We start from the raw sequence: 15752 nt of genomic DNA, 5'->3' as shown, positions 1-15752 counted from the left end.
GGTTAAACTCAGCCTGAGACCATCCTGGCCATGCTGTCCTCTTCCTATTACACGCTCCAGTTTTGCTTCTTATTTTTGCACAGACACGGGCAGAACCATCCACCCTGTTTCTGGCAGGGGTCACATCCTTGCCCAATGCAAACACCATCTTCAATGCACCACCAGCACAGCACCCACCTCCATCTGAACGCTCCCCTTCAGAGCAACCAGTGATGTTAATTTGATCACCCTTTTGCAAAACTCATTTTTTTTCAGTGGCATGCTGCTCTTGCTTCAGGCTCTTTCCTTGCACAGTTTCAGTGTGCCACCACAAAGGGATGGGACAACAGGAAACTCTTCCATCCTCTGAGCATCTTAGGACATGCCTGAGGTGGCAATTCGCAAGGGACATGCCTGGAGCATCATCTGCATAACAACCACCAGGAAGCAAACTGCTAATCCAAAGGGACCCCTGGGGTCTTGCAAGTGCAGCCACAATAGGATAAGAAAATGGCAGTTCCCCTTATTTTCCAAATCCAACGTAGCCATTCAAAGCATCGCAAGGTGGGTGTGAGACCCTTTCTCATCACGGATGGTGTCCAGGCTCACCTGATGGCAGACAGCTACAGTGCAGGCACTGGCTCCAGCCTCCACAATAAAGCCATTTCCAGCCTTTAGTAAACTGTTTTCTTGCAGTGGATGGTTCCTCACCCCCCAAAACCGAACCAGACGCTTTGTAATGAAGCTAACGTAGCTATATTTTCCTAGTTCTGTGCATAAAGACTTGATTTATCTTGTCAAAAGTAGGTATCTAGTACCAGGACACGTCAGGGCAGTCGAGGTGCCCGCAGGGGCTGGCACATATGAAACAGGCCTGAGTGTCGAGAGGGTTTTGTTTGCTCCGTGTTTTCCTGGAACGGCTCGCCATTTCGCAAGCCGATGACAAGACTGGCCGCTGCATGGGGCAGCAGGTCACCTCCTGGCAGAGCTTCACAGGTAGTGAAACTCCCAGGGGGGAAGCACGGCAGAGGAAGAAGAGGGCTCGCTGCAGCAATCCCTCCCAGTTGGCCAGTGGGACACCGGGCTCAGCTGGCACCTCAAGGATAGTCCATGCCAACCTCCAGCCCGTGGCCAGGCTGCAAACTTCAGGATGTTGAGCAGTCTCCATTCCTCGTCCAGCTGCCCTGGGGGCAGAAACCAACCCACCCATGGAGGGGCCAAGAGCATGGGGACCCTCGTCCTGATGGCATTCCTTTGGGGTGAGTGGCGTTCACCTTTGCTGCTGACTGCAAGGAGCTTTTTGGCCATGTCGGCTTCTCCAGCCCGCTCTCAGCTAGCACTTCATGGAGCACAGCAGAGGCTGGTCGGGGGTCCTGGGTTTCACTTGGTGTTCCGGGCCAGGGGGGATGTGATGGCTTGTGATGGCTTTGGAGGTGGGTGAAAGGGGTTTTTACATGAAGTCAGGAGCTCAGCTATCTCCGCTGCACTCCAAGAGCCATGCATTGCAGGTGTCCTTCTGCACACATGCTTTTGCCCCATAATCAAAGGCTTATGCCCCATAATTAAAGGCTTGTGAGCATTACAAGAGTGGAGGGAAGCATGCCCGATCCTGAAGCTGTCTCACAGGTGGCCACAGTCTCCTGCCCTGCTTTAACCTTGGCTTACCCTGGACCATACATGGCAAACTCATGGTATTGCAGCACTGAGGGGGCTTGGCCAAATCCAACAGCACTGTGCATTAACAGAGGTGGATCCCCATACGATGGAGAGGTGAGCAAGTAGGGACCCACATTGCCAGGACAAGGCTGGGTGGCTTGTGGATGTTCAGCACAAGGAACTGAATAGGTTTTTGGGCTAATGGGGCAGACAGGCAAGATGCTGGCAAGAGACACATCCCTCCTTGTGCTCAGGCAGAGCTATAAGGAAGCTGCAGACCCTACAGGTCCCTTATCCACAGCCACGGTTTGCTCTCAGAGAGTGGTGGGGGAAGAATGAGGATGGGGAAGATCTCTGCTGCAAGAGCAATATCACGCTGATGGTTCAACGGCAGCGTTTCTTTGGAAATGGTTAAGAAAGGGCTCAGGGCTTTGCCCAAGCTGCCCCAGGTCAGAGCAGAAGCTGGTTATTTGATTCTAGCAACCTTCCTACTGCTGTTTGACATTTACAAAGGGCACAAGCAGAAACATCTTCTGATCAGGTTTGGAGTGAGCAAAATTAGGAATATGCTTTCCCTGCTGGTAGAGATTTTGTTTTAATTTCCATGCTGATTAGTTGCTAAGGTCAGTTTGTACCAATACCTCTTGCAACTAAAATTTTGCTTTAACTTGCTTGGGTTTCCTCCTTCTTTGGTGACCTACTGAGGAACAGTACAATCTTCCCACCTTTTTTTTTTTTAAAATCCTCCTCCTGGAATATTCAGTATGGCATTTGCCTCTTTGACAGTTAGTATCTGCTGGCTGGCTGGAGACATCTGAGCTGGGACTTGGCATGTTTCTTGCAAGCACTGCTCGGTTGCACATGCATTGAGTCTGCTTGGGTGGACAAGAAATCCATCAGCTCTGCTAAGTCTCAGCTGCAGGATTGTTTTATTGCTTATCACAGGGTAGCCTCATTGCTCCTAGTAAAAATAAGGAAGGAGAGCAAAAGGCGCACAGGGAAAGGATGAAACAGAACAGCCAGCCTTCATCAGAACTCTGCTCTTAGCCTGGGGACAGGAGAGCTTGCAAACTGGAGACCGAGTGCCTGCAATGCATGTGGTTCAGCCTCCTTGCAGAAGTAAATTTTGAGGGCCGGCTTTGCAAAGGGGCTTTATTGCAAATAAACTTTATTGCCAGGACGCTCTATTGCAAAGACGCTTTCCTGCTCCCTGTTATGCAGCCTGAATGAAAGCTGAGCTAGGCACTCCTGCATGCAGCGTGCCACAGCTGCCCAGATGTTGTTCATATTTGAATGACTCCGGGATTTGATTTTGAACCTGTTTTGTCTTCTTTCTGGCTTTTGTGACTTCCCATGTGCTATGTCTAGCCTCTCGCTTGCGGGTGGTCAGACTCACGCACAGATCAGTGCCTGAGCGCTTCAGAAATCATTATCCACGGTCAAAAAGCTTATTTACACAACGCAATCGTATCCCTCTTGAACTTTTTTTTCTGCTGACCCAGTTGAGCTCTCCACATGACTAACATCCAGTTACGGCTCCTTTCTGCACCAGCTCCCTTCAGTTAGTGCTTTTGCAAAAGCATTCCTACGGGACCAGTGGCAATCTCACTCCATGGGTCTTGCACATTGCCAAGACCTTTAGCTCAAGCACTTTTCCACTCATCCCCACAAGCTTGCCATGCAGCTGGACCCCAAGAAATTACCCACTCTTGACAGTGAAGCTACATCTTTGCTGCCAACCACGTGCACAAAAAAACACATAAGCTGAAATACCCATTTTATTTTTTTTCTGCCTGTTACATGAGCAAGAAAAGGGCTCCTGGGATGTGGGATCCACGCTGAGGATAAGGTGGTTAAATTCAGAGTTTAGATGCAGAGATGGGGCTCAGTTGACTACAGATGCCCAGGGCCATCTGAGATGCCCAGGGCAGGTGTGGGATGGTCAACACAACCTCTGAAAACCTTTTTGGGGCACAGGAGCCATCTCAAACGTGTGAGCAGCCGAGCCCCATCCACTCCCAGGTTTTCACATCCCTTCTTCTTTCCCCTCCTGGCTTTGCAGGCGCAGCCGCTGAGAGCCCAGGGGGGTTCCTTCGCCTGGTGGGTGGCCCCGGCCGCTGTGCCGGGCGGGTGGAGGTGCTCTACAACGGGACGTGGGGCACAGTGTGCGACGATGGCTGGGGTTCCCCCGAGGGCCGAGTCGTGTGCCAGCAGTTGGGCTGCGGGACATTGCTGTCGGTGGCACCAGGAGCTCGGTACGGAGAAGGGACGGGACAGATCTGGTTGGATGAGGTCAACTGCACTGGGGAGGAAAGGAATCTCTCTGAATGCCAAGCCAAGCCATGGGGGGAACACAACTGTAACCACGTGGAGGACGCCAGCGTTGAGTGCTCAGGTAGCCCGGGACAGCAGCCATCTGGCTGTGCACCCCTGCATCCCTTCCTGCTGTACCGGCGGTGATGCACAACTGTTCTCCAACTGTCCCTCTTGGGATACCCGCAGAATCCAGCATCACCGCCCTGGGCACCCTCCAGCTGCTTAACGGCCCGAACCGCTGCGCCGGGAGGGTGGAGGTGCTCCACCACCACATGTGGGGGACAGTCTGTGACGATGGCTGGGACCTGGTGGATGCGACAGTGGTCTGCCGGCAGCTGGGCTGTGGCACAGCGCTGTCGGCCACCAGAGGGGCTCATTTTGGGAGGGGCCACGATCCCATCTGGTTGGATGAGGTGAACTGCACTGGCACCGAGGACACCCTCTTTGACTGCCAGGCCAGCGCGTGGGGAGACAACAACTGCTTCCATGGGGAGGATGCTGGAGTGATATGTTCAGGTGACACACCTTGAGGTGCAAAAGGGGTTAATATCAGACTTTCAGGGTTTCCTAAGTGATCACTGGATGGTTCCTGCATCCCCCCCAAGGGTGCTCGCCTGCGGCATGCCCTCTGCAGCTCTGGGGAGGACCTGCAGCACATAGGCGGGCAAGTCACCCTGCAAAGCCTTCACCTGCCTCCTGCTGCCATGGATCCAGTGCTAAGCTGCAGGAACAGCAAAGGGCCGTTCGTCTGCAGTTCTGTGCATGAATTACCAAAGACCTACCTCAAAGCCTGGTTTGCTTGGGAGCAAGTAGGCTGTACCATGTAAAGCTTTCTGCAGGCATAACTCACTCTCCCCAGTTCCTGCCCATCTACCCAATCTGTCTTGCCCATTGCCCATGATGCAGGGCTTTTGATGGAGTTTTTGATGCATGTGTAGCTCAGCTCTTTTATTTGAGCTGTGCAGCAGGGCACAGGAAAGCGCCTTTGCAATAAGGTGACTTCACAATAAAGTGTCTTTGCTATGAGGTCCTGCACCTGGGCCGGGACAACCCCCAGTATCAGTAGAGGGTGGGGGATGACAGGATTGACTGCAGCCCTGCAGAGAAGGACTTGGGGGTACTGGTTGATGAAAAGCTGGACATGAGCCAGCAATGTGTGTTTGCAGCCCAGAAAGCCAACCGTATCGTGGGCTGCATCAAAAGAAGCATGGCCAGCAGGTCAAGGAAGGTGATTCTGCCCCTCTACTCCACTCTGGTGAGACCCCACCTGGAGTACAGCATCCAGCTCTGGGGTCCTCAGTACAGGAAAGACATGGACCTGTTGGAGCAGGTCCAGAGGAGAGCCACAAAAATTACCAGAGGGCTGGAACACCTCTCCTGTGAGGAAAGGCTAAGAGCATTGGAGTTGTTCAGCCTGGAGAAGAGAAGGCTCTGGGGAGACCTTCTTGTGGCCTTTCAGTACTTCAAGGGGGCTTATAAGAAAGATGGGGACAGACTTTTTCATAGGGTCTGTAGTGATAGGACAAGGGGTAATGGTTTGAAACTAAAAGAGGGTAGATTCAGATTAGATAGAAGGAAGAAATGTTTTATGATGAGGGTGGTGAAACACTGGAACAGGTTGCCCAGAGAGGTGGTAGATGCCCCATCCCTGGAAACATTCCAGGTCAGGTTGGACGGGGCTCTGAGCAACTCAATCTTGTTGAAGGTGTCCCTGCTCACTGCAGGGGGGTTGGACTAGCTGACCTTGAAAGGTCCCTTCCAACCCAAACTATTCTATGACTCTATGATAAGGTGACTTTGCAATAAGTGTCTTTGCAATAAAGCCCCTTTGCAAAGCCACCCCTCAAAAGTCACTTTTAAGAGGATGCTGAGCATTTTGGGCACTTGGTCTCCTGTTTGGGTGCTCACTGCACACAGAGGATGCCAGGCTGGAGCAGAAGCATCTGTGACTCTCCTGGTGCATTTACCCTTGCATGTTGTTGGCAGCTTCAGGGGTGTCCATGGCCACTGAGGTCCGCCTGGCCAACGGTTCGACGCGCTGCGAAGGCAGGGTGGAGATCACTCACGATGGCACCTGGGCAGCCCTGTGTGATGAGGGCTGGGGTCTGGCCGAAGCTCGAGTAGTGTGCAGGCAGCTGGGCTGTGGGAGAGCGCTGTTGGCACCTGGCGGGTCACATTTTGGGCAAGGACCCGGGCAAATGTGGCCTGACAGCGTGAGCTGCATGGGTACAGAGACCGCCCTCTCTGCTTGCAAGGCAAAGCCCTGGAGCAACAGCACTTGTCACCATGGGAGAGCAGCTGGTGTGGTGTGCGCAGGTAACCCCCTCGGGAGCTACACGGCATGAGAAGTGGTGGGTCTTGGGTCCATCACCTTGATTTTCCAGTTCTGCAAGTGGCCCTGGACAACGTGTCCTTTTTGTGGGCGTTTCCATCGCAGAGTGTCATGGGGTATCTTGGGCGGCTGGAGGAATTTTGGGTGTCCTCCTGGAGGGGTTGGTGCCGATGCCAGTGGGTGGGATGCTGCTGCAGTGCAGCTTGCAACCTCTCGCCCCTTAGCCAGCAGGCACTGGGGATCAGCCAGCTTCTTTTTGTGGTGATCACACGAGCCTGCAGTACTTGGTGCAACACTCAGCAACCTGGGAAGGTGCCAGGGCACTTTTCCTTACCCATGGGTCACAGCGTGCTGGCCTGTTCCCATATTTTGCTCTTTTAGGTAACTCGGAGGGCGACCAGGTCCGGCTGGTGAACTATGGCAGCCGCTGCGCTGGCAGGGTCGAGATCTTCCATAACAAGCAGTGGGGGACCGTGTGTGATGACAACTGGGACCTGCTGGATGCTGAGGTTGTCTGCCGGCAGCTGGATTGTGGACGAGCACTGTCGGCCCCCAGGGGGGGTCAGTTCGGGCGTGGGAATGGCATCATCTGGATGGACGAGACGAATTGCACAGGGAGGGAGAGCACATTGTCCGCCTGCCGGGCCCGGCCATGGGGCATCAATAATTGCTACCATGGGGAAGATGCTGGTGTGGTTTGCTCAGGTGACCAATGCTCCTTTGGCATTGCTCCACGCAAGGTGTGTGTGTGGGGTGGTGGTGTGTCATGATGGCGGGTCTACACCCCCAGGTAAGACTGGGGGTCAGCATCAGTAACCAGTGGGGTTTTCCCAGACCATCCGTGCACCTGATGGTCCCATTGGAGGGCTGCTCTTCCCATCCCAAGATGTTTATTTAAGGTGGTGGGAGGCGTTCCTGCAGGGATCCTTATTTCCCACCCCACCGGGAACCCTCCAGCTCCAACAACAGGACCAACTCATTGCAGGGAAGCTCGTCAAAAGTGACCCACCTGGCAAGCAGTTCTTGCAGGGAGTGGGGCTGGGGCCAGCGTGGACTACCCTCTGCAGGGAGATGCTCTGGTGCAGGGTGCTCCTGATGGGAGTTTTGGGTTTCATCCCTCCTGTTCTCCCCTCGTCTGTGCCTTTTGGCAGCTTGAATAGGGGCTGGGAGCTTAATTACAATAGGATAAGCACGGAGGGAAACTGGTGGCTGTCTGAAGGCATCAATAACTCCCTTGGGTGTTTGCAGACTCAATCATCCCTGAGCCGGTTCATCTGCGGCTGGCAAATGGCTCGCACCGCTGTGCTGGCACAGTTGAGGTGCTTCACCAGGAGGAGTGGGGAGCCATCTGTGACCATGGCTGGGATAAGCAGGACGCCGAGGTCGTGTGCCGGCAGCTGGGCTGCGGGACGGCACTGCCAGTATTGGAGGGGGTGGATTTCGGCTCCGGACCCTCACGCATCTGGCTGGACAATGTGAACTGCCAGGGGACAGAGCCAGCCCTTACGAAATGCCAGGCAAGCCTGTGGGGAGAAAGCAGCTGCAGCCACGGAAAGCACGCCAGCGTGGTATGCTCAGGTGGGTTTCACTCCAGCACCAGCAGTGAGTCAGGATGCACTGGTAATTTCCTCCATCCTAGTTGGGAGCAAGATGCCAGCTTCACTCCACTTGCTGCTGGGTCAAGTACCCCTAAACCCATTGAGATGTTCCTCCGTGAGGTGGGAATGAGATGCTGTGCATTCAGACACGATGTAACCACACAGCACCAGCTACGTGCCAAAACACAGTGTCCCTCCTCTTATGAAGGGGCTGGATGCTCTCAGCATCTCCCTGCCTGTTTGCAGGCTCTGCTGTTTCCAGCTTCACCCCAATCCGGCTGGTGGATGGGCCAGGTCGCTGCGCTGGGAGGGTCGAGGTGTTTCACGATGAGAAATGGGGGACAGTGTGCGATGACAGCTGGGACTTTGCGGATGCCAAAGTGGTGTGCCAGCAGCTGGACTGTGGAAAGGTGGTATCGGCTCCGCGGCGGGCTCACTTCGGGCAGGGACAGGGACCCATCTGGCTGGATGACGTGCACTGCGTGGGGACCGAGGCAGCCCTCTCCGAATGCAGAGCCAAGGCCTGGGGTGTCCATGGATGCGAGCATGGCGAAGATGCCAGCGTGGTGTGCTCAGGTAACCACCGCCTGTCGTGGCACCAGGAGCACCATGGCAAACCTTACCATAGTCCACTTGCTCTGGGGTTTGACTCTGCTTTCCCATATGGATGCAAGATCTTGCGACGCAGGAACAGATTGCAGCCAGCCTGGAGACCCTTTGCTTTGAAGTCAGCCCCCTGTGGTCCATTCCGGTGGAACAGGGCAGCTGTATGCAGACATTAAAGTCTGAGAAAAACAAATGCCTTGCCCATTTGCACGGCTATGGCTAAAAATACGGTCCCTGGCATGCTTTTGGCTGATGTTATTTATCACAAATCCTGGCAGTTAGCATGGGCCAGAGACTATTCTCATCAGGCAAATTAAAACACAGCCACCTCCTTCTTCACAGCAGGGCAGACGACAGTACAAATGGGTCTTCTCCCATCACGGTCAGGGAGGACCCTCTGACACCTTCAGCTGATCCATGGTAGATGTACCCCATGATGCTCAGAGCTGCATGAGCCCATGAAAGCCCATCTCCCATCCTTCTCTCTCCTCTCCAGCTCTGACTTTCTGCCAGAGGAACCCCTCAGCCCATTTTAGTGCCTTTTAAGAAGCTGGGGCCACTGGATTGCAACCAGGTCACTTAATATCAGGATGGACACTGACTGAGACAGCCAGCATTGAATTCAGTTGCCCCAGCATGGGAAGGTAGCATCTCACCCTAGTTGGGCTAAGAGATCCTCCAGGAAAACCTGTGCCCTTCAGGAGCAGCAGCTGGAGGGCAGGTGAGGTATTCCAGGAGTCCCAAATAGCACAAGGACGCCTATATCTTGGCGACTTGACCCTGCCCTATGTGTCTGCTTTGGGAAGGCAAACTATATAAGGTCCATTGACTATAGTCTAGTCAAGCCCATGCTAATCAAGCCTTGGGCACCACTTGGGCCAGTTCACATCACACCTCAAAGGTCTGCCCTTTCTGTTGTCGCAAGAGCATCCTTGACCCCCAAGGGTCCTGACCCTCTGATGGAAATCCATTGCTGGCAGCCAGAGGCTTCACAGGGCAGAAGGTATCATCTCCTTATCATGTGTACGCTTTCCGATGTTGTAGGATCGGGCATTTCTGACCTCGGAAACCTCCGCCTGGTAAACGGCTCAGACCCATGCTCTGGCAAAGTTGAAGTGTTTCATGATCAGCGCTGGGGGGGCATCTGCACTGACGGATGGGACCTGGCCGAAGCCCACGTGGTGTGTCAGCAGCTGGGCTGTGGGGAGGCACGCTCGGCCGTGGGGTCTACCCAGTTTGGGACAGGAGATGGCCTGATCTGGGTGGATGCCGTGGAGTGCACCGGGACAGAGAGGGCCCTCTTCGAATGCAAGGTCAAGTTCTGGGGCGCTGAAAGCTGCAAGTCGAGTGGGCATGCAAGCGTCTCCTGCTCTGTGGCCACAGGTCAGTGGCAGTGAGTCGGGGATCAGTCCTCCCCTGGGGGAGGCCGTGCATTCTGACCAAATTTGCCCATCCACCTCCTCCTTGTCCTGGCTCAACCACCCCTTGTTCCTGTGGTCCTATCAGGAAGCACAAGGTGTTTTCTGTTTCGAGGTCTACCAGTCCCTGGCTTCCCTCAGGCAAAGTGCTTGGAAATCCCAAGCCCAGGATTCCCAGAAATCCCAAGCCTGTAAAACGGAGGCTTTCCATCAAGCACAAATTGCCCTGGCATACCAGGGTTGTAGCTGCCCCGTGGGGTTTTTTTTGATACATAATACCACACAGCCTCTAGTCCTTGGAGAGTCTCTCCTCCTCACCAAGCTATTACTCGCTCAGGTGCATGATGCACCTGGTGCTTCCTTGCCTGCTTGTCCCCATGGGGATACTCACATCATGGGAGCTCCTTGGTAATTTAGCCAAATTCACAATCTACTGGGCATGGTCCTCACAGGCTTGTCCCAAAAGGTGTTCAGGCATGCACACCCAGGGTGCAGCAGTAGTAGAAATGCTACATGCTGGTGGAGACCTTGCAAGACCCCTTGCAAGGGGAGGGCCACCGCATTGCCAATCACAGTACAGGCAGGCATTTCTGGCAAGGATTTATTGTCCTCCGATTCTGTTTTTAGACCTGGACCTGGGGAGTTCAGAAGCCCTGCGGCTGGTGAATGGTCCGCACCCCTGCGCCGGGAGGGTGGAGGTCTTTCACAGCCAGCAGTGGGGGACTGTCTGTGACGATGGCTGGGACCTGAATGATGCAGCTGTGGTGTGCCGGCAGCTGGGCTGCGGGACCGCCGTGTCAGCCCCAGGTTTATCTGGTTTTGGGCAAGGATCTGGCCCCATCTGGCTAGATGGGGTGAGTTGCCTCGGGACAGAAGCCACCCTTGCTGAATGCCCGGTCAAACCTTGGGGACACCATGCATGTAACCACGTGGAAGACGCTAGCGTTGTGTGCTCAGGTAACTCACCACATGCTTTCTCTGTGAGACGGACCAAGCCCTATCCTTCTGCAGGCTGGGAACAGTTTGGGAACAAGTTGGCCAAAAAATTGCCCAGATCAGTAGACACCATGTTAAAATAACAGTGTTCAGAGACATGGAAAAATACGATATGCTGGCAAAAAAAGCAGCATGGCTTAAAACATGCCTCAGTGTCTGGTACCGTTGGAGGTGTCCAAGATGTTTCCATGGTGTGAAGCACCTGCACCCTTTGGGGACGGTAGCTGGAACGTGCATGGGTGCTCAAGAGCAGGCAGAGTGACTTGTGCTACCGCCACTGTAAAATGCAAAGATGTGCAGGTAAATGCAGAAAGATGCACTGGAACCAGCTGCTCTCATGTCATATACCACTTTTGAACTAGCTCTACCAGTCTTGGCCTTGGAAGGTCAACCTCCACAGACAGGTCAATGCAGCAGTCAGAAGCAGTTGGGACAGGGACAATCACAAAAAGATCCCTTGCCATCTGCCCTAGGGAAAGAAGTGGGTAGTGCCAGGTGAACCTAGGTGATGCAGCTTCCAAGCAAGGGGGAAGGAAAGCATGGAGAAACACTGGGAAGGACCCTTGTACATCCATTCTTCCCAGCATGGTGTCCCTCAGGTGGAGGCGTGTGCTTTCTCCTGTCCCGACCTCTGAACCAGGGTGCAACCACCCTCAGGGCGCAGCTGGTGGAAGGGATCTTCTGTAACTCCTTCCACCCTGCAAAAACCCCTATGCTCACTTTCCGGCAAGTCCCTGATAAAGGGCAAGGTCTCTGCACCAAGACCACCCAGACCTGCCACGGGGATGTCCTGCCCTCTCCAACCCAGCAGGTGTTGATGCACAAGCATGTCCCTAATATAATGCTCATTTTTGGGTATTTTTCAGGCTCGGGAATTGCCAACAGCCCCAGGCTTCGCCTGGTGGGTGGTTTAAGCAAGTGCGCCGGGAGGGTCGAGGTGTTTTATAACAACGAGTGGGGGACAGTCTGCGATGACAACTGGGACCTGAGTGACGCGATGGTGGTCTGCCGGCAGCTGGGCTGTGGGTTGGCTGTCTCGGCCCCCAGCTCGGCTCGGTTTGGGTGGGGAGCCGGCCCCATCTGGCTGGACGATGTGAGCTGCACGGGGGAGGAAACCAACTTGGACAACTGTCAAGCCAAGACGCGGGGCATCCACAACTGCCACCACGGGGAGGACGCTGGCGTGGTGTGCGCAGGTGAGAGCGGGGATGGGGCTGGCCAGAGGCAGAGCTCCTGCCGGTACCCAGGGGCAGGCAGCTGGTCCCCTCTGGAGGAGATGCTGCATGTGCGGGGTTGGTGTAGGAGCTTCTTGCAGCTCTCACCCATGTGTATCTCCTGCACCTTCACCTCAAGGCCAAGTGCAAGGTCCTGCACCCGGGTTGGGGCAACCCCCAGTATTGGTATAGATTGGGGGATGAAGGGATTGAGAGCAGCCCTTCAGAGAAGGACTTGGGGGTACTGGTGGATGAAAAGCTGGAGGTGAGCCAGCAACGTGCGTTTGCAACCCAGAAAGTCAGCCATATCATGGCCAGCAGGTCAAGGGAGGTGATTCTGCCCCTCTGCTCCGCTCTAGTAAGACCCCAGCCCAGCGTCCAGATCTGGGGTCCTCTGCACAAGAAAGATGTGGACTTGTTAGAGCCGGTCCAGAGGAGAGCCACAAAAATGGTCAGAGGGATGAAATACCTCTCCTGTGGAGAAAGGCTGAGAGCGCTGAGGTTGTTCAGCCTGGAGAAGGCCTTCTTGCAGCCTCTCGTTATATAAAGGGGGCTTATAAGAAAGGCGGAGAGTGACTTTTTACCAGGGCCTGTAGTGACAGGACAATGAGCAAGGGTTTTAAACTGAAAGAGTGTAAATTTAGATTGGACATAAAGAAGAAATTTTTTACAATGGGGGTGGCGAGACACTGGCACAGGTTGCCCAGAGCAACTGTAGATGCTGCATCCCTGGAAGTGTTCAAGGCCAGGTAGGATGGGGCTTTGAGCAACCTCATCTAGTGGAAGATGACCCTGCTCATTGCAGGGGGGGTTGGACTAGGGGATCTTTAAAGATCCCTTCCAACTCAAACCATTCTATGAGTCTATATTGGAAGTGGTCATGGTCAGGTTGGACAGGGCCTTGAGCAACCTGATCTAGTGCAAGGTGTCCCTGCCTGTGGAATGGGAGTTGGACTAGATGGTCTTTAAAGGTCCCTTCCAACCCAAACCCTGCAGCCAGGCATCAGGCCCAGGGTTTTGTCCCCCCCCAGTAAAATGGCAGCACCTGGTCATGTCAATGCCTTTTTTAATCAATGCTATCAATACCCGAATGCTGACCCCGCCCTGCTCCTTCCTGGAGGCACATGGGGTGCTGATGGTGGGGGTAGTCCATGGATGAAGGCAGGGGGTGGTCCAGGGATGTGGGGGTGCCCTCCAGCCATGTGTCCACCTATTTCTCTCTCTGTCCACAAAAGCAGGCAACTCCAGCTCATCCTACGTGCGGCTGGTGGACGGGCCACATAATTGCGCCGGGAGGGTGGAGGTGCTCAACGCCGGGCAGTGGGGGACGGTCTGCGATGACGGCTGGGACCTGAACGATGCAGCGGTGGTGTGCAGGCAGGTGGGCTGCGGTAGAGCTGAGGCAGCCCCCGGTCGAGCTCACTTTGGGCAGGGGACGGGGCGCATCTGGTTGGATGACGTGACCTGCACCGGGAGCGAGGATGCCCTCGCTCAGTGCCGAGCCCGTCCCTGGGGCCAGACTAACTGCCACCACGGAGAAGATGCCGGCGTGATGTGCTCAGGTAGGTCCTGCTCCTACAACACAGGGTGTCCCGGTGGGACCGGGGGTGTCCATCCTGCATCTTGCTGCCTCTGGGGTGATGCTACAGGGGGATGGTCAAGCCCTTCCTGGGATGGTGGTTCCTTTTGCCCCAGCCCTGGGCACTGCCACCGGCACCACATGTGTCCCCAACCCATCGTGACATTTCTGCGATGCTTCCAGTCACCAGCATAACGAACACATTGACTGTCCGGCTCATGGACGGCCCGCATCGCTGTGCCGGGAGAGTGGAGGTCTTTCACAACCAGCAATGGGGGACGGTCTGCCATGGCGGTTGGGACCTGAGTGACGCGGCAGTGGTCTGCCGGCAGCTGGGCTGTGGGACGGCCACCGCGGCCCCAACAGGGGCTTCTTTTGGGAGGGGGCTGGATCCCATCTGGCTGGACAGGGTCGCCTGCGTCGGGGGGGAGAACGCCCTCGCGGATTGTCAGGCCAGGCCCTGGGGAATCAACAGCTGCACCCACGAAGAGGATGCCGGTGTGATCTGCTCAGGTGATGCTCATTTTTGAAGGGTCCTAAAAGCACAGCTTGGAGCTGCTCTCTCCACTCCCCCCCCCAAAAAGCCTTTTCCTCTCCAATCTAACCCCAGAAGCTTTGCCTGCAGGATGGAGATTTCAAGGGCATGGGTGCTTGTCCCCTTGGCAGACAGTGTTGGTCCCCATCCCCACACCCCAGTAGCCCGTGGAGCTGCCCTGATCCAACTGCCCTTGGCCCAGCTGAGTAGGGAAGGGGGGGTAAAATGGACAATGACACCTGGTTTGGGATGTGGGCTGCACTGAGACTCTGCTGGGTCCCAGCGAGTGTCTGAAAGGGGGAGAGGGGGATTTATTTCTCCCCTTCCCCATCAGGGACTGAGTCTGAAAGCCGAACATAAGTGCCTGGTGGTGCTTACAAAGCCCCAAGGGCCATGCCTGCCTGCACGTCTCTGCAGGCAGGGCTTGGGGCAGGATCTGTCCTCCCATCCCAGCATGGTTGGGCATCTGCCCTAGGTTTGCAACCCGGCTGCTGCCAGCAGAAAGCCCCCTCCCTGGACATGTGGTCCTCTTGTCCGCAACGCTGCATCGCCTGCTTCTCTGCCTGCAGATGAGGTCAGGGTAGAGGTCCGTCTGGCAGGACCAAACCGCTGCGCCGGGAGGGTGGAGGTGCTCTACGCCGGGCAGTGGGGGACGGTCTGCGATGACAGCTGGAACCTGAACAACGCAGCGGTGGTGTGCAGGCAGGTGGGCTGCGGCACAGCTGAGGCAGCCCCCGGTCGAGCTCGCTTCGGGCAGGGGACGGGGCGCATCTGGCTGGATGATGTGACCTGCACCGGGAGCGAGGATGCCCTCGCTCAGTGCCGAGCCCGTCCTTGGGGGCAAAGTAACTGCCACCACGGAGAAGATGCTGGCGTGGTGTGCTCAGGTAGGTCCCATCCTGTGACACAGGGCATCTGGGGACACACACATACACACAGAGGAGGGTCTATCCTGCATCTGGCTGCCTCTGGGATGATGCTAGCCCTGGGAAGGCATGTTTTTGGGGGAGAGGAGCTGGCAAAGGGTCGTAGCGTCTTTTTGGCTAGGCTTGCCCCCAACCCAGCAACAGGTTCCCACCCCATTCATAACCAACATCTCATTGAAACTTTCGCACTCCCCCCCCCTCCCCACGGCACTAAGAGAGCCAAGCCCTGTCTTGAGGGGACCACCCAACCCTAAATTCCCAGCCTGGTCTCCATTGTCTGGTCCACATGCTTGCATGGAGGAGACATCACCATTTTAGGATATGAAGGTGCAACTGAAGTCCATAACTACAGCCATGCTCCCCTGGAAGGGTTGGGGGGGGGGGGAGGTGTGATTGCATCCCTTGCTGGGGTGGACCATAATGACTCTGTATTTGCACTCTGGCTTCTGGTTTAGGGATTTTTATTTTTTTTTTTTTGTGAGGTGATGGGTGCCCTGTTCTCCCTTCCTAACCAGATTTCTCCTGGCAGATGCCAACTTCACAGAGGTGCAAGTCCGCTTGGCCAACGGCCCAAACCGCTGCGCTGGAAGAGTCGAG

The 15752-nt window shown here is 55.4% G+C and overlaps 2 protein-coding genes across 2 annotated transcripts in view; one reads left to right on the top strand and one right to left on the bottom strand.

Annotated features, from left to right (window-relative positions):
- The window catches only part of LOC126037420 (deleted in malignant brain tumors 1 protein-like), a 127533-nt gene that overhangs the window by 50300 nt on the left and 61481 nt on the right, over positions 1 to 15752 (bottom strand). The gene's annotated exons all lie outside the window — the stretch shown is intronic.
- Positions 1041 to 14272, top strand: LOC126037433 (deleted in malignant brain tumors 1 protein-like). The gene is made up of 12 exons (XM_049797747.1): positions 1041 to 1238; positions 3698 to 4030; positions 4138 to 4467; positions 5938 to 6267; positions 6665 to 6988; positions 7532 to 7861; positions 8128 to 8457; positions 9532 to 9870; positions 10533 to 10862; positions 11768 to 12097; positions 13351 to 13677; positions 13878 to 14272. Exons 1-12 carry the CDS (start codon positions 1130 to 1132, stop codon positions 14222 to 14224), a joined length of 3759 nt encoding a protein of 1252 aa, XP_049653704.1. The 5' UTR covers positions 1041 to 1129; the 3' UTR covers positions 14225 to 14272.

Source organism: Accipiter gentilis, unplaced genomic scaffold (assembly GCF_929443795.1).
Source record: "Accipiter gentilis unplaced genomic scaffold, bAccGen1.1, whole genome shotgun sequence".
Lineage (NCBI taxonomy): Eukaryota > Metazoa > Chordata > Aves > Accipitriformes > Accipitridae > Astur > Astur gentilis.
The sequence above is the reverse complement of the archived record's forward strand: the minus strand, read 5'-3'. Positions and strand labels throughout refer to the sequence as shown.

What these genes read in the sequence shown, in the direction of transcription:
- LOC126037433 (XM_049797747.1), top strand. Translation starts at nt 1,130, where the DNA reads ATGTTGAGCAGTCTCCATTCCTCGTCCAGCTGCCCTGGGGGCAGAAAC. An exon ending in AGCTGGTGTGGTGTGCGCAG is followed by an intron (nt 6,268 to 6,664) that starts GTAACCCCCTCG and finishes TTGCTCTTTTAG; the next exon opens with GTAACTCGGAGGGCGACCAG. An exon ending in TGCCGGCGTGATGTGCTCAG is followed by an intron (nt 13,678 to 13,877) that starts GTAGGTCCTGCT and finishes CGATGCTTCCAG; the next exon opens with TCACCAGCATAACGAACACA.